General features: G+C 40.0%; 2 protein-coding genes across 2 annotated transcripts; both read right to left on the reverse strand.

Moving 5' to 3' along the window:
- Positions 1-362: 362 nt before the first annotated feature.
- Positions 363-8484, reverse strand: rhbdl2 (rhomboid, veinlet-like 2 (Drosophila)). Its single transcript, XM_006791703.3, has 8 exons — positions 7941-8484; positions 6589-6832; positions 4819-4967; positions 3596-3708; positions 2988-3088; positions 1797-1857; positions 1637-1698; positions 363-1243 (listed from the first exon to the last, which is right to left on the reverse strand). The coding sequence occupies exons 2-8, from the start codon at positions 6817-6819 to the stop codon at positions 1064-1066; spliced, it is 897 nt and encodes a 298-aa protein (XP_006791766.1). The 5' UTR covers positions 6820-6832; positions 7941-8484; the 3' UTR covers positions 363-1063.
- Positions 8485-9253: 769 nt separating this feature from the next.
- On the reverse strand, positions 9254-21318 carry akirin1 (akirin 1). The gene is made up of 5 exons (XM_006791704.3): positions 20932-21318; positions 12773-12919; positions 11173-11301; positions 9887-9958; positions 9254-9790 (listed from the first exon to the last, which is right to left on the reverse strand). Exons 1-5 carry the CDS (start codon positions 21134-21136, stop codon positions 9780-9782), a joined length of 564 nt encoding a protein of 187 aa, XP_006791767.1. The 5' UTR covers positions 21137-21318; the 3' UTR covers positions 9254-9779.
- Positions 21319-21934: the final 616 nt, after the last annotated feature.

The raw sequence follows: 21934 nt of genomic DNA on the forward strand, positions 1-21934 counted from the left end.
CAGAAATGATTCTCTAAAAACCATAATTTTGATCGCGCATCTGCACATAAACAGGAGATTAATTCCATTACTTTATTACTCAGAAACATTTAAATCAGATCACTTATTAGTAGATAACCTACTGGCTGTATCTATATCTGATCCAGGCTATGGTGCTATTAAGGAGGGATGATGAATCTACCCCACAACAACATCTGGAACACAGAGAGCAGAATATGTAAATGCATACCACCAGCGGACCTGATCAAAACCAGGTTTAACCAAGTGGAACACAAAATAAATCTTCAGAAGTTTCATATTTAATGTGAAAAAAATATTTACAAATGGGACTTATTTATGAAAATATGAGTGTAGAAGGTCTGTTTGGTCTTTTTGTCATAGTTTATACACAATCTTAGATAACTTACAGTTTCAATAACAAAAAATATTTTTTGTTAAAAAAAAAAAGTACATTTTTAAAAATAACATGCTTGATAGTAAAGCGGCTTCATAGCTAAAGAAGAGGCATTATGGACACTCACCTTGTTCTTCCAGTCATTACATCAATGTAAACATACAGTTATAGCTGTCACGTATAAAAACTCTTAAAATGTGATGTCAGATGTTAATATGATGTTTTCTTCTAGTGCATAGTGTTTTTAAGCAGTGTAAGAAACTTTTCTATGAACAGTGGATCAATGGCAGTCCTCGATGATTCAAATAAAAAGAACACAGTGGAAAATACAGAAAGTCAAAACAAAGCACACAAGGAAAGAGTAAACCACATATGTTAATTAAGTCACACATAACTGCCCCATCATGTTCAAAATTAATGCTTCAATGGGCACATTTTCATCTGCATAGCATAAAAGCAACACTACACATAAACAGCAGGAGGAGCCATTTCACACAAATTCAGCCCTAAAGAGAGCTCAAAGTAAAAAAAAAAACTAAAAACCCAACAATTCAATGTTCGGGTCCCTGAAAAGTAAGAGTTCTCTACAACAAATCAGTAAAAATCAGCTTCCTGAGTGACACAAGAGTTTTAGAGTTTAAAACAGGACCTGAGTGCAGCTTCATGCTCCTACGGGGCTGGAGAAAGGAAGATGTTGAAGAACACAGCAAAGAGAACAAAGATTGTGTAGCCCACTATACAAAGCCAGAAACGTGGGTCTTTGAGTAGCTTCTCATTGTAAGCACTGAAGAAGACGTAGCCGACGGTCATCCCTGCCACAATTCCTCCAAAGTGAGCAACAAAGGACACCTAAGAGGAAAGACGGGTTTTACATTTAGTCTTTCACACTATTTACAAGGTAGTCAAGCTACTGCCCCCCACCCCCACTGGAAAGCGACTCAGAAAACTTGCAAGACCAGTTTAATAACCAAATAAAAAGGCTGTGTTCTGGTTGTGTGGAAAGCTTTGGCATGTTTTGCACAGAGGAGCGTGCATCGGCATGAATAATCAAGTTTCAGAAAGAGCTACTGAGCTCGTCTGGAGCCACAAGGAAGTAATGCTATCACAAAACAAGCTTGCTGCTGGGGGAGGTTGACTTAGCTGGATCTGTCTTGAGGCATCTTCTGTGTCAGAGGAGATTAACAAAAGGAACAAAAGGCCCTGTTTGTTTATGGCTTTTGCACAGCAGTAGCAAAATCGTACCTGTAAACCATCTTCATATTTGACAAATCTTCTGTAGAAGGCAAACCCGAAATCTAAACCAACTGGGAAAAAGCAAACAGTTTTAAATCTAATGTTTCTGAAGGTAATTTCCTCAGGTACAAAAACACAAACAGGCCAAAACACAGATAGGAGAACCTACCAAAGACCACAATGAAGAGGATACGAAACACTCCAATGAGAGGAATCATCTCTCTGAAATTCTGTAGATTGAAGCAAACACCAGATCAATACTTAGATTTAAACTTAACACAGGTAGTAATTTACAAAGTAAAAGGGGCATTGGATGATCAGAAATGTAAATATACAGCTATTTTTGTTTTTCTCTATTTTTGGTCATAAAAAATTAAATTGCTAATATCAAATAAAGATTCACCTAATGAGGTCAGCACATGTACAAATAATCCTTATGAGCCAAAAGCATTCCCAGAGCTCTAAATGCTCTGTTTCATCATGACCACTTTGTATGATGTAAAATGAAAGCTGATAACTTTAATGTGGTCATTTCAGGCAGACAGCAGTGGCTGTCAGTAGCTAGCACAAACGCTCTGTTTGCAGAGGTCAGCCAGTGATAAGAAAGCTGCCTTAAAAGGACCTAAAATGGCTTGTTTCAAAGAGGGGATGAACTAAGGGACTGTCCTAAGACCCAATGTAGGGCTAAAAAGAATTTACACTGTTCACTATGTAAAGTTACTACCACCGCATCCAACAACAAAATCATGGAAATGGAAAAGAACAGAATAGTTCCCCTTTAATTAAACAAACTGTGCGAGCTATTGCTATGAACACATCACTCACTTCCTCTCGTTGATTTCTAAAGTCATCCTATAGACTACCATCCAATGTTGCCCAGTTAGATTCTCCCCCTGACACTACTTCCTCTTTTTCAGATTGCACCTTCTGCTTAAGATACAGTCCACCTGTGTGCACCTTCCTCCACTCATATGTTGTTGTTTTTTTTGCAGTAGGTATTCACCACAACCATTTCCATCCTTTTTGCAAAATCCACCACGATCTGTTTTTCTGCATTTCTCTCCTTGATACCACATCTATGAACACTTCACCTCTGTATCTACTCAAGCCTGATCCAATCACCAATATCTACCGCTCTGACTTAAATCTCTTCACCCAACATATTCCCAAATTCTTCTTTCTCTTCTGACGCCCGACCTGTGGGGCATATGCACTGACAAAATTCAACATTACTACTTCAATTTCTAGTCTTTACCTACAAGACTAACCTGTAGATCATGTCTCTTTACTACCTACACCATATTGCATTGTCACATGAAAAGAAAATATAGATTTCTTGATGAACTGCTGATGAACTTACCACCACAGCGTTCATGAAGTAACCGCCGAGTAGGGCATAAACACCCCCAGAAGCCCCCACCAAGGCACTGAGAGGGTCAAAAATGGAACTGGCTAGAGACCCTGAGGGAGAAACATCCACAGCTTTAACACTCAAACACGAACATGAACAGGAAAATTAACTTCAGGAAGGCTGAGTCTCAGGAAGGGAGGCTTGCTGACATCTGGTAGTTAGAGTCCCAGAGGACTGGGGTCATGCACAGAGCCGTCTCTGCCATACTGCCTAGGAAAGTAGACATCATGATGCTTTGGCTTGGCCCCGCCATTGCAACGACTATTCCACACAAGTTTGTCAAGTGGAGAATATTCCTGATTGGACATCATATATCAAGATTAAGGACCTTATCCTGGATTAAGAGTCACATCTGGGCAGATAACATCAGACTAGTACGATTATAACTGGATGATAGTCCCAGATTAGCCTCAGGGACATAGCAGCAATCCAATTTAAAGCCAGACTAAACCATCATAGCACTTTGTGTGTCCTCTATCCTCTTTCAGTATTCCACCAGCAGGTGGTTCTCTGTTTTGAGGCTGTTAAGTGAAAGACAGAAAAAAGGTCATTCTCACCTGCAAGAACACCAGAAAGATAAACCATCCCCACTTCAAATCCTTTGTGCACCAGCTCCAGTGCGATTCCTACCACCAGTTGCATCAACAGGTTGCCCAAAATGTGCTGCACACTAGAAAATACAAGGTAGGCAATAAGTTCTTGGCCATTGAGATGCAGGACAGCATGATGGACAAAATAGCATGAACACAGACAGTCCCTATTTAGATCGCTCATGCTGAAGTGTTAAGCCTGTTTAAACTGGTTTTATTACTAAATCAGTTGCACAAATGTTACTTTAAGAGACTAAACTTGGTTTGTTTGTTTCTGCACATTGTTCCAGGAGGATACTAAGGCAGTTTGCAGGCCAGATTCAAAGCAATATACAGTGCGTTTATTCATGGGGAAAAAAAAGCCAGGGCAACAACACACCTCAGGTAAGTATTTTTAATAGTTTTGGACAATAAGAGTGTCCACGGCAATAAGCTCTATATGATTTTGTCTACACACAGCATACACTTCATTGTTGCTTTTGGTCTTTTCAGAGGTTTTTGTTACAGAATATCACCCGCCTTAAGCTTTAGGGTTTTTTTTTTCAGTCAGAGCTGGTTAGACTGTTGTTCCTCTTTGCTAATAGCTTTCCTGTGGAGTCATGATGTTTGGTTTTCCGGTCTTTCTGCAGCTTATGCACTAATGACTTCTTTCTTGCTGCATCCAGTACATTTGCAGTGGTTTTACAGCCATGCCAGACAATTACTACCAAGATTCCATGCAACTCTTTAAAATGACCTGAAGCTCAACTTGAGTTTGCATGCTATCCATGTGCCTGCACTGGTTTCCTCTTGGGGGAGCTCAAAATGAAATTGGTTGTAGGTGTGGGATGTGTGACTGTCTGCCTCTCTCTGTGCTATCCTTGTAATAAACCTTTGATCTGTCCAGGGTGTGCCCCCATTCTCACCCCATGGCAGCTGGGATATTAGTTATCCATCTTCATGAAAAATTACTCACCTCTGTGGTGAGTAATTTTGAAGGGCTACTGCTGCAGCTAAAAACTCAACATTAAAAAACACAAGAGAGGATGCTTTAGGCAAAACCTGCAATCTCAAAAGTGACCGCTGGGTTTAATTATCACCCGTGAGTGAGTTTTATCCACATTTTTTTAAAATGTTTTTCTGGGGGGTTTTGCACTGATTAGAGCCTCACTCGTGTAATTAACATATCTAAAAGCTCTACCCATGCTTACCCGGCGTGGACAAACATGTAGGAGATAAAGCGCCAAGCCTCGTTCCGGGATTCAGGCTTGTAGGTTAAAGGGCTGTTCCAGATGCCTTCATCCAGGGTCACCCACTGCTTCTGTGGCTTCCACACAGCATAGTAGATAAATACAGCCAGCTGATGAATGAAACAGGGTGGATACAAAACATTAGACATGAAGTATGAGAGTCTAAAACGCTGTAGAAAAGATATCAGGGTCAAGCTAAATCTAATAGCTGTGAAAAAAACAAAAAGATGAGGGAATTAGACATACAGATGTTGAGGTTTGCTTCACTGAGACATGTTTCCCACTAACTTGACCTCAAAACTCCTCCCAGTCTGATGATACAGAGAGTCTACATGGTTATATCTCTATGAGTATAAAGCAACAACACGCTGAGAAAGTATCCATGGGCATTCAAATGCAGCGACACTGGACATCTGTGAGCCACAAAGAGAGCTGTTCATTCCTAAGTTTGAACAAGGCAGCATGCAAACAGAGGCAACAGGCTTCACACCAGCTCTCACGTTACAATATAACCAAGTGGAAAACTGACTTGGTTATCTCACAAGCCCTGATGTGCTCACAGAAACTGAAGCATAAACAGACCATCTATACCGCACAGCAAGCCACATACAACTAAGCCTTTAAAAATACTCCAAAGGACACTAAAAAAGTGAAGAGATCCAGTTCAAGGAGCAAAGGTGAATCCTAACAAACACCAGGCAGCTACAGCTGCCAATCAAAGTACCCACACGCCAAACTCCAGTATCCAGATAGGCGAGTTATACTGAAATTCACCACTTCTAGTGTTGTTGTGACGGGGGACAGTATCTGCACAGACCAAGCTGTAAACATGAAAGTTGGGCATTTTAACATGGGAGCTTTGTTACGTGTGGCCAAGTAGAGGAAGTCTTCCTCTTGGCACTTTGTGGCTCTTTAATTTTCAGTCCCGGAAATTGAGGCTGGTGTGCAAACAAGCTCGGTGGCGTTAGCTCCCAGGTTAGCACTCCACCCTCTTGTCTAAATATGATCACTTCCCGCTCCAAAAAACCAAAATGGCAGAAGCCATAAAGTTCTGGCAACAAAGCCAGAAAGAGGAGCTCACATTGGCACTATGAGCGCTTACAGTGATGTGTTTAACATAGAGGCAATTTTAAATACACTCCTCATAACCTTGACTTAAAGTCTTAATATGTACATCATAAATAACTCTTTGAGGTCAGAGTAAATCAGCTGATGAGCTACCAAATTCCACTGGATGTTTTTATTTAACTGAATCTGAATGAAAGACACACTGGCTTTCTGTGGAAAAGCTTCTCCCAGCAGTGAAGCTCAGTGTAACCTGAAGCTACCGCTGTTTTCACTGATAACAATGACTTGATGAATCTGCACATTCAGAGGAGGCGGTGCAGATGTTGAAAGACATGGAAAGAAAGAAATGCCCAACAAAGCTTCTCAGTTTGAGGCTTCATCTTTGTGAAAACACACATTTTCAAAGATATACAAACAGTCAAATAAGACAAATAATTTCTCATTAATATCTGCTATCCTATCCAATTCAATCCAACTTTATTTATAAAGTACTTTTAAAAAGCCAGCACAGGACCAAAGAGCTGTACAGTAAATAAGGTAAGAACAAAAGAACAACAAAACAGTACTATTAACAGTTACCATGAATGTATTTAATACTAATGTAAACCATAATCACTGTCCTAGTGCCTGTACAGCATCGGTGTCATGCATATGCAGAACTACCTCTGCAATACTGATGAGGATGATGAAGATGGGGGGTGGAAAGCAGTTGGCGCGTTCCAGGTACTTTTCGCGTAAGTGTTCTGGGAGCATCCATTTGGAGACAAGACGGTGGAACTTCTCATAACATCCCATCTCCAAGACACCATCCGGTTGCTCCTCTTTATCCCTCGGCTGCCTCTCATCCGTTTCCACAGGAAACGGCTCCTGCTGCTCCAGGTCATCGTCCGCCATCACTGCTCCAGCCCTGAGTTAAAAGTGAATTCTAAGTTAGTGTAAAAGAAATTTGAGTACTACTGGAAGCAGGAGCTGCTTTTTAAGCTTTTAAAATGTGGATGGAAATGAATTTAATAAATAGTATGTGGTCATTTCACATCTATATATGATGTCTTGACAGCCACGTTCTGTTAGATTCTCTTTTGCTTTCATAACTACCCGAGTTCTTTGTGACACAGAGCTACAAACACCTGCCTCTGCGAGTTTAGCCCATATTGCCAAGAAAAGATCCCTCACACCATTAAACCACCAGCAGCCTGAACCGTTGACACAAGGCCAGATGGATCCATGTTTTCATTTTGCATTTTTATTTCTGTTTACACCCAGTAGCCGATCCTATTTTCCTTATTAGAATTCCCTTCTCTTTCCCCCCCTCAGACTTCTTTAGATTTCATTTAGTTTTAAAGGTCTAGTTTCTTGTTTCAGTTTCGCTCCGATTATTGAGGAATATTTAGGTTTATTTTTTCTCCTTATATCCGGATGTTTTTCGGGAGACGAGACTTAACAGGTTTTGAAAAAGGAACCAAAACAAACACATCGTTTTGTGAAGGCAGCTGACTCTCAGTCATGTCCCAGAACAAGTAAACATCCAATATTCAATAAAGCCTCCTCCGGGTTGTGCGCAAGAAAATTGACTAAAAAAAATGTTTTACTTAAATCAGTTATGTTTCAGCTGATTATTTCAACCTTGTTTACAAGAGCTGACCTGAAGCTGGGTGTCGTCTTTAATCGTGCATTTCAACTACATGAAATACACTGAAGGTTATTGTAAGCATTAAACTAACTTTTAAGACTATAGGCTGAGATTCTAATTTATTATTAATAATAATGTTATTTTATGGCACTTCCTTCCGTGTTGCCAACATTTTGACCTACAACTTCTCTCACAGCACAGTAACAGTGCAGGGTTACCGGGTGCTGTAGCATTTCCTGTTTTCTGGGCGAAGTCTGATTTTTAGGGCTCGGTGACTGTCGGCATTAAGAGGACTTGGATTACATTCGTGCCCTTACCTTCTTGGATAGCTGCTTAACATAAATACATAAAATAAATTGATCATCACGAACTTTGTCTAACTCACCTTAACCTTCAACAGGAAGAGAGAAGATGGTTCCAGGCGGTGCCAAAGAGACAAATACCGACTTCTCCAAACTAAATCAAACGACTCCAAGTCCTGAATGAAAGAGCTGATCGGTGAGAACTGGAGTTAAACAGTAACCTACAGCAAAGTTTTGTGGGTTTTTTCTCCCCCTGTTTATCTTAGTCCGGCCATGCTTTCGGACAACCCGCAGAGCTGCCTTCTTCAGACTGACCCTCCCTAAGAGACTGAAAGAAAACGCTTAAGCCCTTGTTGATAATTATAGGCCTTTCATTGCTTTTTTCCTGCAGGAAACTTCCTTCTTCCTACGCGAGATAAACAAACTCCCGATGCTCCCCTTCTTCTTCCCAGCTACAGCACAGCTGTTTTTTTCCCACAAATCCCAAGTTTCCAAACCGCGCAAACAGCCTACCTGTTCCCCTCGTACCACACCTGTGGTCAGTGACGTCACAGACACGGTAGCGTTTCCTCCCAAGGAGCCGTGGCCTAATCCCGACCAACACTATAAGTCCACCCCAGCGTCCAACCACACATAGAAAAGAAAATACTCTTGATTAGAAGCTTGGTTCATATTCAAACTGATCAGTGTCAATAAACTTCACTCAGGTCAGAGACCCGCTTTAATATTGAGGTTGTAGTTCTCCCAATCTACCACAGGGGGGTGCTACAGCACGCAAATAAGGCTAATGGCCGGGATTATTTTTAGAATCAACGATTACAGTAGATAAGACACCAGTTGTGAACAAGTCTTAATGGCCATACATTTCCCATTTGAACAAATCATCAGCTAAGAGATTTCAACATAAATAGGTTTTATTATTATGCATGGATGAACTCATGTTAGAGGTCTTTTGCTTAATTCATCAATTATACTCCATTAATCACAGCTCATCTGCATTTTTCTGTATAAAATGTCAGAAAATTCAAAGCCAAAAGCAGTAAAATTCAAATTTAGTCGTTTATCTACATTTAATTATAACCCTTGTTGTTTTGTTTTTGGAAGACAAGCCAAACCGTAGATTTAAAAAAAAAACAAAAAAAACAGCAGTATTCTTCAGGATGATAATTTCCAATAACCTGTTTTAGGTTAAAATGATGTTCAACATCATTTTACTCAAAGTTCAGTCATTTAGGTGTGCAAAGAAATACATTTGAGATGATACAAAAAAAGAACATATTTTAGGGTCAAAATGTCACAAAAGAGCAACTACTGACCTAATGATGAGATGTTGTGGCTTAATGTGCACATTATTAATATAAATATGGAGGTTTAAAGAAACACCCAAGACAACATGTTTTAGTCACAGAACTTTTATTTTTTTCAAAAGGGAGAAAAATCCACATTTTGGGTAAGTTTTGTGAGGAGGGAGGTTGGGAAAGGGGGGACAGTAAAGTGGGACAAGGTGAGAAGCAGGAGCCAGTAGATACAGCTGCTGGAAGGTTATACAGAACGGTCACAAGCCAATAAGCTTTTTCTACAGCGCTGGCAAGAGATTCAACAAACATCTGCTTTAGTGAGGAAGTCCAGAAAAGCATATTTAAAAAAATAAAAGAAAAGGGGGAAAAAAAACAACAAAAAAAACAAAAGATAGCGGGCTTCATACAGACTTTCTCTCAGACTTTTCTAAGTTTGGCCAGCAGCAATAATTTTGAAGTAAGAAACCAACTTCTGGATTAAAAAGTGGATAAATCATGGCACCCAAACAGTTTGAGAAGGGACGAGGGGGCGGTGTTAGGGAAATAAAATGTAAATCAACTGGAAGGAGGCAGTAGAAGAGCAGCCATCTTATTAGAGGAAGCCGGGATCACATGGATGTGAGCTCAGGACACATCTGAAATACAAAATAATTGTTATTATAAGAGAGGCAGTCCTTTTTAACTGAGAACAGACTTAAAAACATAAAGTAAATAAAGATAACAGTACTCACAACTAGCAGGTCGAGCTCCGTATCTTCGCATTATCTGGTCTTGTGTGAATTTTACAAAAGATTCATATTGTTCTGAAAAGAGAGGAGGATGGAGGTGAGGTTGTGTGCCACATTCTGCAAACATCAAATGGGTGGAGGAACGAGTCTTCATTTTCATTAAGCTAAGTACCGGAAAACTGATTCACAATCACATTTCCAGGTCTTTTAATAGAAACTGTCCATAATAAAGCATCAGTAGAACTACTAAACCTCACCGACACCGTTTTAATCAGTGTACTTCTGCTACAATCGGCTCCCTGTAGTTATGTGGAGGAGGAAAAGTCAACTTTAGAGCAGCGCAGATAAACATTACTTTGAGTTATACTCTATGGAAGGACACAAATATCAGTCAAGTACAAACGGTTTGGCTCAGACCACAAATAGCTGCTAACAACGACATTGCCACTTTCCTAAAACTGACAGCAAGCTAGTACAAATGTAGCAACCAAGAACCTAGAGTGATGTTAAAGCCGAGTGTTTGCTGACCCCGACCCCCCAAAGAAGCCAGAGGTAACAAAGCAGTCATGAGCAGTCAGAGTTTCTATATTGCTATTTCTATAGCAGGGTCACTGTGGCTGCAACACTTTTCTGTGTGGCTTTGGGGCTCGATAAAGCAAAGACCCTGTGTGTTCTCATTAGCATAGGCATTTGTGTTAGTGTGAGGGGCTGTACACTATGTGATAATGCACCTGGGGCCATGTCACAGAGCAATGCAAAAGTAAAGACAAGCTTAACAAGTTTTTGTTTACAGGAAGAAAAGAAGTAACGTACTTTTGTGTGCAACAGTCAACACTGCTTTTAATAAACATAATGTGTGATATGTAGCAGATCGTGTCACTTCCTGTATACGACAAGCCCAAGCTGGAATTTGGAAGTTTATAAATCTACCAAACACTCAGGCCTGAGTCAAAACAGAGAGAGCACCTTTTTTTTTTTTTTTTTTTTTAAATTAATCGTTTTAAAGCCGACATACTCAAATGAATGCAGATTTGCTTTTGTTGCCAAATGACATTTTATATCCTCTTTATGTCTTTGTTCCCTCCAGCTGTTATAAAATATTCATCTTGGGATTTAATAGCACATTTAAACTCCCAGGAAGCTACACACTGTAAACGCTTCATCGTGAAAATCTGAGACACACTAAAGACAAATGCTTGTCACACTGACTGTACATCATCCCCGGAATATAAAGGGCACTGTTCATATTCGAGTCCTTTCAATTTTATTATTAAGGAGGATTCTTTTACCTGCAAGTTTTGTATTAAGGATCTGTTCGTACTCCTCCCGGATCTTCTCCTCGTGGTCTTTGAGCAGGCGCTCACACAGGTAGCTCACCTGCCTCAGCGTAAACGAAGGCTGGTCCTTCCTTGAGGCACCTGAGGAAAAAAAAACAAAAAACATATCAGATCAGCTATAAATAAATAAAGCAGAATCACATCTATGGTGCAATACTCAGGCATGGGCAGAAACATCCTCTCTAAGCTAATAGCTGCTCAGCTGGCTGCAGAATTACAGCTCTGTGTCCTCTCTCACCTCAGAAAGACCAGGAGGGTCATGCAACACTAATGCTGCCTCTTTCTGAGTCTCCCCAGCGTCTCTGCCAGGCTCAAACTGGAGCCGGCTTTAGCTCGGTGATTCATTACAAAGTGGTCTTTGAGGTCTGCTATGAGCCAGATAGACTAAAATGTTTGTAAGTCACAGTGGAGGATGGCAGAGTGGGGATGAAGGTTAAAACAGTGGCCTCGCAGACAGAAAGAGGCCGGGTTAGTAACAGTGCAGTCATTGTGATCTACGAGGTTGTCCTGTATAGAGTCACCCAGCACACAGACCCAAAGCCCTGAGGCTTGGATTACACTCACAGTCACTGGGATTTTTTTTTTTTACTTTATGCACCAAACTGATAATGTAACCACTGCTGAATGGAGCAACTCGAAACAATGCCTGTAATTCCATCAGATCTGATGCATTGCATCACATAAAATAGCAGTGTGGCAATTTTTTTTATGGAAGCCACATCAAGCTGCACAAAGCAGACGAGGAGGGGAGAAAGTCAACTCTTTTAGTGAATCTGATCTATGAGCTTCAGATTTAATTCTATTTTGTTTCATTTGTATAGTGCAAAATCACAAGGGTCTTCTTCCTCTTGACCATGTAATAACATGACAGGTGTCTTTAAATTATGTATGTATTTAAATAATCTAATGTTAATCTAAAATTTATTTTCCATCTGAAACACATGCGTTACAGTCAACAGCACTTGGATAATATGCCCATGATGCATGTATTCTCTGTTTGCACCCAAATGTTTATTGTATCTAGTGGATAAGAGTGACTCACGGGCAGCAGGTTAGATTTGGGACAGAAGTAGGGTTATATCAATGGGTGATGATGATGGCGATCAACAATGGTCAACGTGGCGCTGATAGAAACGGTCTAAACTGGCAAGCTATCTTATTTCACCAATGATAAAGTATATTACTGATAATGATATTAATTAAGTCCATCTTCCCCTCTATAAAACATCCACATATAACAAACACTTGCAACACTGATGTATCTTGGCATGCATGGCTACATGCAAAGAAGCTCATGCCCCGACTCCTGTATGCTTTCAAGTTAACGAGTTTCTATGCAACAACAGGAGCACAGAGCAAGTCACCCAGCCCCACGCATCTCTCATCAACCCTTGGAAACAGTTTGTCTGCCTTTCTTTCTTGAAATTGTGCAGTGAGTGTGTTGTGTAGTTGTGTGTTTTATTTATTTATTTGTCTTCATGCTTACCAGAAGAAAAAAAAGAAAAGAAAAAAAATGCACAGTGCAGAAAACCAAGTTTATTACGTCTCCTACCTGGTGGGGAGCTGGGAGCATTGAGAGAGGAGCTGGGGCTGGGTGCATCACTGGAGCTACAGGCCTCAGTCTGGTTGAAGGCCCCTTCCAGCTGCCGCCGCCTCTGGATCCTGCTGTACTCCTGACGGAGGTTCTGGAAGATTTGCTCTGCGGGGGGCAAACAGGAAACAAGAAAAACAGGATCAATATACTACCCTTACTCACACATGCTCCCAACACTGAGACATTTGGTTGTAAAAATGATGGGCAGTGTAAATTATCTAGAATTATTTGATGCAAACTTTAAATGTCCACATTTAAATAGCAGAATAAGCCAAGTTTTGTTTTTTGCACATAGATTTGTTCCAGGAAAAAAACCCTGCTTATTTTCATTAATCTGTTCAATTGTTAAATTCAAGATCAACCACAAAACAAAGTTAATATAATCCAGCAAAAAAACAAAACAAAACAAAAAAAACACTTCCCATGTGTTCTCTTTCAAATTCAAATTTTATTTGTCACACACACACACAACCATACACAGTATGACATGGGGGTGAAATGCTTGTAGCTGTACAATGCCCGACCATTAAATGACAGAGAAAAAGTTTTACAGTATTTACAATTTACAGGTTACTACAAAATTTACAAATTGTTAGCCAATATAGGCTAAAGATTGACAGAAGGAACAGATGCGCACTAGATTGACATTAATAACATGACTAACACAGCTGTAACACATACACAGCCAAACAAGGTCTTTTTTGGTTTTTAAATCTTATGACTATCATTTTCACTTCTCTTTCATACGGTTTCCATAATAGCAGTGTGTGATGCCAAGTTACAACTAGTGCAAATGCTCAGATCTAAGCAGCAACAGAAATCACTTCTTTACCAAGGTACCCAACCATCGTCCTTCTATAGTCTGTTTAGCAGTTTTTGTGAAAATGCAGTACAAACTGATTTGTATTGTTGTACAAGCTGCATGATTCATGCATGAATTAAGAGAAACATAAGTACAGTAACAGGCCAGCTATATACTCTACATCTATAAGTCATAGTCTTATCAAAAAATATTACTTGGCACCAGTATATTAATGCAAGTAAGAAAAATGTGCTGCTTTTTAAGGTTTACCATCTGACACTTTCAGGTTGTTAGTTGGACAAAATAATCACAAACACAATACCTCAAGTTCACCTTGACATGAAAGGTAAAAAAGTGTTACACTCTACTAATTCATGGATGTCCATCTCTTCCTTAAGTTGTGTCACAACAAGTAAATTTTGTTCCTGTACAGTATCTAGGAACTTATCGACTAGCACCTTTCCTCCTTTGAATGAAGTCTATGTTAATCTGCTGTCCAGTGTTTAAAAACAGCTAATATCATGGCCTGCATGCTCACATAACAAGTGGCGGGGTGGGTGGGGGGGTGATCTACACAGGGGCCTGAAACTGAGCCGATAACAGAATATAGAGCGAGTAAAGTTTTCTGTAAGTCAAAAAAGATAGTCTCGACACACTCTGCATCTCTATATGAGGAAAAGTGCCTTGTTTATTTTGGCTGGGGATAGAGTAAGAAGCCATTCTTTCACTTCAACCCACTCATCAATATGCTTGTAGACCTGCGGGCAAAGCAGAGGATTTACTGCGTTCTATACGGTTGTGCAGTGAACTGTTGTCCTCCGAGATCCATCCTTCTGTTGGATGTAGTCGCGCCTCTGAACCCTCTGAGCATAAACACCACAAGACCAATCTAGAAGGCACTTTTTTGTTTAGCGACTAATAAAACATCGTCACTGCAAACAGAACAATGTCATCTTACAGGCAACAGAGACTCTGCAGCTTCGTATCAGCTGTATGAAGAGAAAAAGGATGTGGGACAATGTTTAAGCAGATCACTGTTTTGATGCCATTTAAAAACCACTGAAGTTGAAGAAGTTTAACAACAAACTGCAGAAACGGCATAATGCTGAAGCTGTCCTGAAGACAAATCAAACATCAAGTTATATTAGTTGCTGAATAATAAAGTGTGAACTGAACTAAACATTCAACAACCTGGCAGGGTTTTATGAGGCCCAAAAGTAAAGGATGTGCTGAAAGGAAAAAACAGAATTAATCATTTTTATCTTGGCCAACTTAATTCTTGGAAGCCAAAAGAATAGCTGAAATTATTATTATTATTTTATTTACTATGGGTTCTACCAAGTGCCACTTGGTAGATCTACAGATCTCCATGAACCAGTTTCCTAGAGGAAACCCTCCACTTGTAAAGGGAACTCAAACTGACATTTGATCAAACAAAGCCTGCATGAATATGTGTGAGAAGAGAAGGCCAGACGCTTAAAGTCAAATGTGTTGAAGAGTTCAAATGGACTGGTTCTTATATGGCACTTTTCTAGTCTACTTCAGCATTCAAAGCTCTTTATACAACACAACTCATTCACCTATTCATACAGACAGTCATATGAGTGCTACTTTTTATATCTAAGTACTTTCTAACATTCACATTGACTGAACATATATGAAGACTGAACTTGGGGTTTAGTACCTTGCCTGAGGATACTCTGGCAAGCAGACTGGAACAGCCAGGGATTGAACCACCAACCTTCCGATTAGCCGATGATCCGCTCAACCACAGTCACCCCAAAAACCTTAGTCATTTAATACCATCAATTAAGAGTGTCAGTGAGAACACAATCCTCTGAGTGCATGCTTTGTATGCATACAGTATCCACTGATCACTGGTCTTTTCATCTAAATGACAAGTGAAACCCCTCTCCTGCTGTATGTCACTTAAAGCTTTGCCAACTGCCAGTAGCTCAACAGGGTTGCTTGGCAACAATGACCCTGCCACAACTAGACCAAACAATCAATCACAGAGACTTCCGGAAGCCAGAGAAACACTGTGGAGAAGCTGAAGGGCTAAGCAGTGAATACGCAGAAGATCGGCTAGACATGGAGGAGAGAAAACAAAGCCAACTCACTTCATTTTACCCTCCACCCGTAAAGGGCGGTAGGGGAGGTACGTTTCAAATATCTCGAATGTTGGGAAGTAGGTTGTGATGTAAGATTATACTCTCCACGTCCACGAGTTCACCAGCATCTGCTCAGGTCAGAACCACGTAAATATTATCGCACAGTAAGCGCGAGGGTCTGTGCAGATGTCCATATGCCTGTTTGTTTTTTGTGACTCCACTGACATCCATGTGCCCCAGGTGGTGGACTTCAAAGAAGTCTAACAAGAATGACTACTCGGTCATCAGGTCTCCAGGTAACCATGTCCATAAGAGAGTATTACCAAGGCTTTACTGGTAGGGAGGTTTCTGATGACTAATTAACTAGTCATTTAACATAGAGATCAGACTTTCTAACATCAGACTACTCAACTAATATAAAACAACACCCAAAGCATTCAAAATACTAATTAGTAAAGTTAAAAAACAAAAGCAGTATTTTGTGTGTATTTTTTGAAGCTATACAAAACCTTTAATTACATTTCTTGTTAATCATGTTTTCAAAGTTGCTGCACTTTGTGTCACATATAATGTAGAAAACAAACAATGTGAGATTGGTTGGCAGAGTTTAGCAAAGCAGAAACTAGTTACATGCAATACACTCTCATTGCTTCTATCTCGCTCATCATGCCAATAGTTGGCTAGTGCTCTGCCAGTAAAAACAAATGCATTTCCTTGTGTTTGTAGCTCTGAAAACACTAGTATGGAGTTGGTCCCTTCTCCCTGTGATTCAGAAAACATAGGTGCTGTTCAAAATTTAGTAGCTCCAAGTCCAACATCAACAGCTTGGCTGCCTAGTGACGGCAGACACGCCAATTCACAGTATGCAAACAACGACAACCCCCACTACAGCGGGTACTCGGTGCAGTACTACAAATCAGGCTTTTGGATATTCCCAGAACTTTCATATTTTCTTTACTTCAGACTTTGTGAAAAGTCTGAAGTAACTACATATAACTACAGCATATGTAGTTATATGCTGTAGTTAACTACATATAACTACAGCATGTTAAAATGAAAACAATACACTACCAAGATAATGTGTTTTTTATTGTCTATACAATACATAAAAATAACCTATAATACATTAAAACAAGTAAAGAAGAACAAAAAAAGGGCAACAATTCTGTATTTATTCTCTCTTAATATTTAATATTTGCTCTTATAGTCTGCACTACAAGTTGTTTTGATATAGTGACTCTGGTAAGTGAAAATGGTGTGGGGATCTGTTCAAAGCGCCTACATGTTTTGGTAGCAGTGTATCAATGTAATTGAATAAAATCACCATATTGGTACTTTTTCCTACCAATAATAGCCCTTTTATGTCTATGCATTTAGGTCAGTACAGACACTCTGATAAATAGGCTTCATTTAACACCAGTACAGAGTTTACTCCTGCACAGAAACAATGGCGCCTTAACTACATGCAGACTGTGTTTTGGTGCATAGTCATACCCGAAGACCCATTCTGAGCCAGGAAAGACCCTGATATATTCTCTAATAGTACGCTAAATGTTCTTTTTTATGGTTATCACTTGAACTATGACCTGGGAAGCTTTCTGACCAACCTATAAATTAACAGTGCCACACAGTTTATCCTTTTAAGTAATGCCTCTCAAGAAAACACTCAGCTCATTTGTCATCTTCGGGAATTTCACAGAAGTACAAGCCCAGACTGGCAGAGGAGAAGAGGTGTACTATCTACAGTATGAAATGAAATTGCTTAAAGATCCACTGGCAACATCCAATCCTGTTTTCTTGCCTTCTCGTCTGCACACGAGAGAACCTGACTAGCTGGAAAACATGTGCGGGTAGAGTTGGGTGGGAGGGATGACAGTTGACCTTTCGTTAAATACAAAGCTGCTTTCGCTTAGCACACCACATCAGAAAGGCAGCCTTGCAGAGCTGCTCCCATGGGAGGCCTCTTTCAGGAAAGATGAGCTTAGTATCAGGTATCTGGACTTTGTGTCTCTAAAGCAGGCAAATCTTCATTACTCCAAGCTCCTGAACTAATTCTTTTACAACACAGCCACGCTGTAATTACCAAACAAAATAAATATATCAGCAGAAGAAGAAAAAGACTGTTTTTAACTGCCCCGTATTCCCTCAAAACTAAAAACACTCCTGAATCAATAGGATTCTTTGGCTAGTTTCTGATAATATTTACAGAGATGAAACGCATTTCACAGCAAGCCAACCACCATAAACACCTGTATCTGTGAGGAACAGGGCAGCTTCGCCTCATCTCTGACAAATATCATGCACTGCCCCCAGCCTCATCATACAATAATGTGTACAATGAAGCACATTTTTTCCTTACAGTCCAGACAACAGCAACAACAGAGACCCCTTTGTCAGAGATTACGTCCTAACCAAACCTCAATGAGGTTTAGATCAACCTTTTACATACAATCTCAGTATAAATGAATGTAACCCACACAAACTACTGATGTAGGGCATTAAAAAAAACAACCCAAAAAACTGTTTTCTTTGCTCGACTGACCATGAGGAAGTGTTACTGAAAGTAAATTCATGGTACCTCATTTATGTCCCTTTGCATGAGTCCCCCAAAGTGTTAACATTTTGTTGTGTTTTTATGAGAAACAGGGAGCATGAAAGCTAGCTGAAACTCCATCTTGAATCTTTTCAACAGCAGCTCAAATGTGTGCATTTAACCTTACTGCACAACAAGATTAGTTCTTATTTGATAATTTTTAAACTTGTCCTACCTTTCCACACAAGTTAATTGAATCCCACGTTGCTGCGCACCATGAATTTATGTTCCATAGCACACGCAACAAGATGATCAGCCCATTCACACTTTGAATTTAGCAATCTGTGACAGATGACAGCAGTTCATTGGAGAAGAATTATGGAAAACACCTTGCATTATCGTTGCACTAATAAACGCTGCTGCCTGCAAGCAGTAAAATGTTCAGTAAATTTTTGCTATACATATAATTATCACAAATTATCACCCAGATAGGTTTTCTATAGCTGTGTCCAAATTCATGGGCTGCATCCTCTTGAGGACGCATTTGTAGACCAATTAGGCTGTCCAAATTCGTAGACCCCTCCGAATGCAGCCGACAAATGCGTCGTCCTTTTCCCCGAATTTGAAGGATGGGTTGGGTATGTCCTTCGTGGCCCACCATATCCCAGAAATCATAGCGCGGCCTAGCCAAACTCCAGTTTCCGGCAATGACTGCCGCTACTAAGTTTTAAAATTACTCTTATTAATCTTTCTGGGTCATAAAATAAACTTTTAACATATTTTCAGTATTTCAGTATTATTATTTCAGTATATTACAGTATCTACCCAAGAGGAACTGATAGCAAATGGAGGAAAAGTACCCAAAGGCAGACACAAGAAGAAGTTCTATATTAAGCTTTAGCTCTTATAAGTCATACATATTAAGCCAATCAGGAAGCAAAATGTAGGTATTTGCTCACTTATTTCCAAAACTTTCTATTAGGTCAGACTGAGACATAATCCTGGGGTGTTTAAATTAAAACTGAAAGCTAAATTCCAAAGAGTTGTGTTCAAACAATACTACACAAACGTGCAGCCCAGCAGGCATACTGTGCAACCTGGGAGTCGCGTTGGTTTAATGTTCTGATGAATACAACCCTGACTAATAGCATATTTCTTTTTCTTTTTTCGAATATCACTCGGTTTTAACATCATCCATGTTGCTGTTCCAAGGAGGAAAAGAAAATGAAAACACACATGCACACCCACTCAGTAGTTAGGTCAAGTAACACAATCCCAGCAAGAAACAGCAATAATGGCTGTAATGATCAAGTCAAATTGTGTTCCAGCTGCTTAATAACTCAAGTAAAAATAATAAGCCTTTTTTTTTATTATTTTTTTTAATTAAAACTACTTCATGGAGGAGACAACTGGGTCAACAACAGTGACCTGGTGAATTTGATTTTCTCAGTTCTGGTAATTTTACTTTGGAACTCACTAGAGAGGTTTTAGCTATAAAGCACAAACTGTTCAATAAGGAGTAAAAGCCTTGAATTTCTACATATTGGGAGCAGTTTTGGGGGTTCAGTATTTGCCAAATGATAGGCAAAAAAGAACACTTTATCTGCCACCTGAGTCACATTTGTGTATAAATCCAAAAAATCTAGGGGTTTATAATTGTGTGGTTTTCTGCAAGTTAGAGAGCTAAATTAATCTTGCAATCTTTTTTTTTTTTTTGGCAGAATTAACCGATTGATTAGGCCTCATGCTGCCATCCTGCCAAATATCACTGACTGGCACATACATTAAGGCCACTTGATGCAGTGGATATACACAAGCAATTAGTCTGGGCCTATTTGTGCACCCCACACACCCATCCAAGACTCACAGTGGATGGAGCTGCATTTTCAAATCAATGGGAGAGTGAAGTACAGGCATAAAGGAAATGAACAATGCCTTCCTCCATGCCTGAGGAGGAAAAGAAATGGTTGTGGTGCATAATAGTAACCCCCACCTCAATACAACACAATTGTGGCACTGTGGCATTGAAACTAAGGAACATTACCCAGGCACCTCCTAATTAATAGTCTGCAATGATGTGGCTGCTGCTGTGATGCCATTTGTCTGCAGGAGAGCCAACGAGCAGGGGTTAAAGAAGAAAGATTTGTTGAGTCCTTTCAGTCCAGTTTTAGTTGAACGAATTAAAGTTTAATGAAATATATTAAATAATTGAACGTGGTAACACGTCTGAAGATTGTCTGAGCAAAGCTTGTAAAAGGGCGTCATGTTTATTCAACTTCCCCTATCGCCATAGACTGTTTGAATTAGCCAAGCGAACAACTCTGGATCTAATTTTTTTTTCACGGACAAAACAAATTTAGCCAATGTAAGCCAGCTCAGCAAAGAATAGGACGAAAACGGAGAGCTGCAGTGACGCCACAAGCCCCATACTTACAGAGTCGCTTCTACTTTTCGGTGCCTTTACCGATTCATTATGGTTGGTAACGAGATCTGTTCTGGTAAATCAGCGACGACATTCCCTTTTCCTGACGTTAGCTGAGGTAAGCTAACATTTAGCCTCCAACCCCCATTCAAGTAGCTAGCTATCCATTCCACTCCACCCAAACCCCCTCCCCCATGACACCCACCCTGAAAGGGAGAAAAAGCCGTCAAATTTGGTCTAAATCCATACCTGGAGTGAGCCTGTGTTCGCCGCCAGTAACCGGGGGAGACGTCGAATGCGCCGGGCTGTCGACGGCGGGACGGAGGCTGCATCTTTGAGGGGACGGAGTGCTAGAAGTCCCCGGTAGTGGATTGCACCTTCTCCGCTTGGGAGACTGGGGACTGAGGAGGGCCTCAAACTCCATCGACCGCTTTAACGTAGCTCCACAAGCCATTATAGCTAAACAAAACGGAAAATAATAAGCAGGAAGAAAAACGACCCGCAAACGCTGGGCTTTAAACGCTCGTGCGTATGTACGTTTAACGTTCCTCGGTTTTCTTCTTCGCCTTTCTTCCGCTCCACAACAACGGATTTTCTTCTCTCAGTAGTAAAGCAACTGCCGACCCTGCCTGCTGAATTTTTAAAACGTCACAAAGCCAGAGCCTACCATTACCGGAAATAGGGGGGTCTTCAAATATTTACAACGAATCTTTCTGTGTTTTTTCGCAGATTTGAAATGTAATTCTTATCCAGAATTGCTTTTGTAACGTCTTGATTAATTCTAACTAGATTAATTTGTCGTTTTCACTTTTTTAATTCGGCGCTTCTAAGCTGCGTTTTCCGGCTGTCTTACCCTGTTGTTGTTGTTGATGATTCCGTTCCCTTGAACTTAAATTCAAGGTTCACGAGACGTCTCGCCGTAGAGTTCAGGTAAATTTGGTATTTTAAAAACGGACCCCAAATTTTTTACCGACATATGGAAAATTTTACATTTAATATTTAGGTTAGGTTTAAATAGGTTTAATAATTAGGTTAAGTAACAGTTTAGATCATAAATTCACTACAACTGAGCTTTATTGTCACACACACACACACACTATCTATCTATAAATTTAATCTATTATCTCTTGCATTCAAACATTTGCGCATAGAGATAGTTTGCAATCTGATCTCTTAAAACACATCAGTGACCAAGCACAGACTCGGCAATAAGTAAGCTGTCCATGATTGCAGTAGTAACTTTGGCAAGACT

The sequence above is a fragment of the Neolamprologus brichardi genome, chromosome 11, assembly GCF_056152115.1.
Source record: "Neolamprologus brichardi isolate AB-2024 chromosome 11, ASM5615211v1, whole genome shotgun sequence".
In the NCBI taxonomy this organism is placed as follows: Eukaryota; Metazoa; Chordata; class Actinopteri; order Cichliformes; family Cichlidae; genus Neolamprologus; species Neolamprologus brichardi.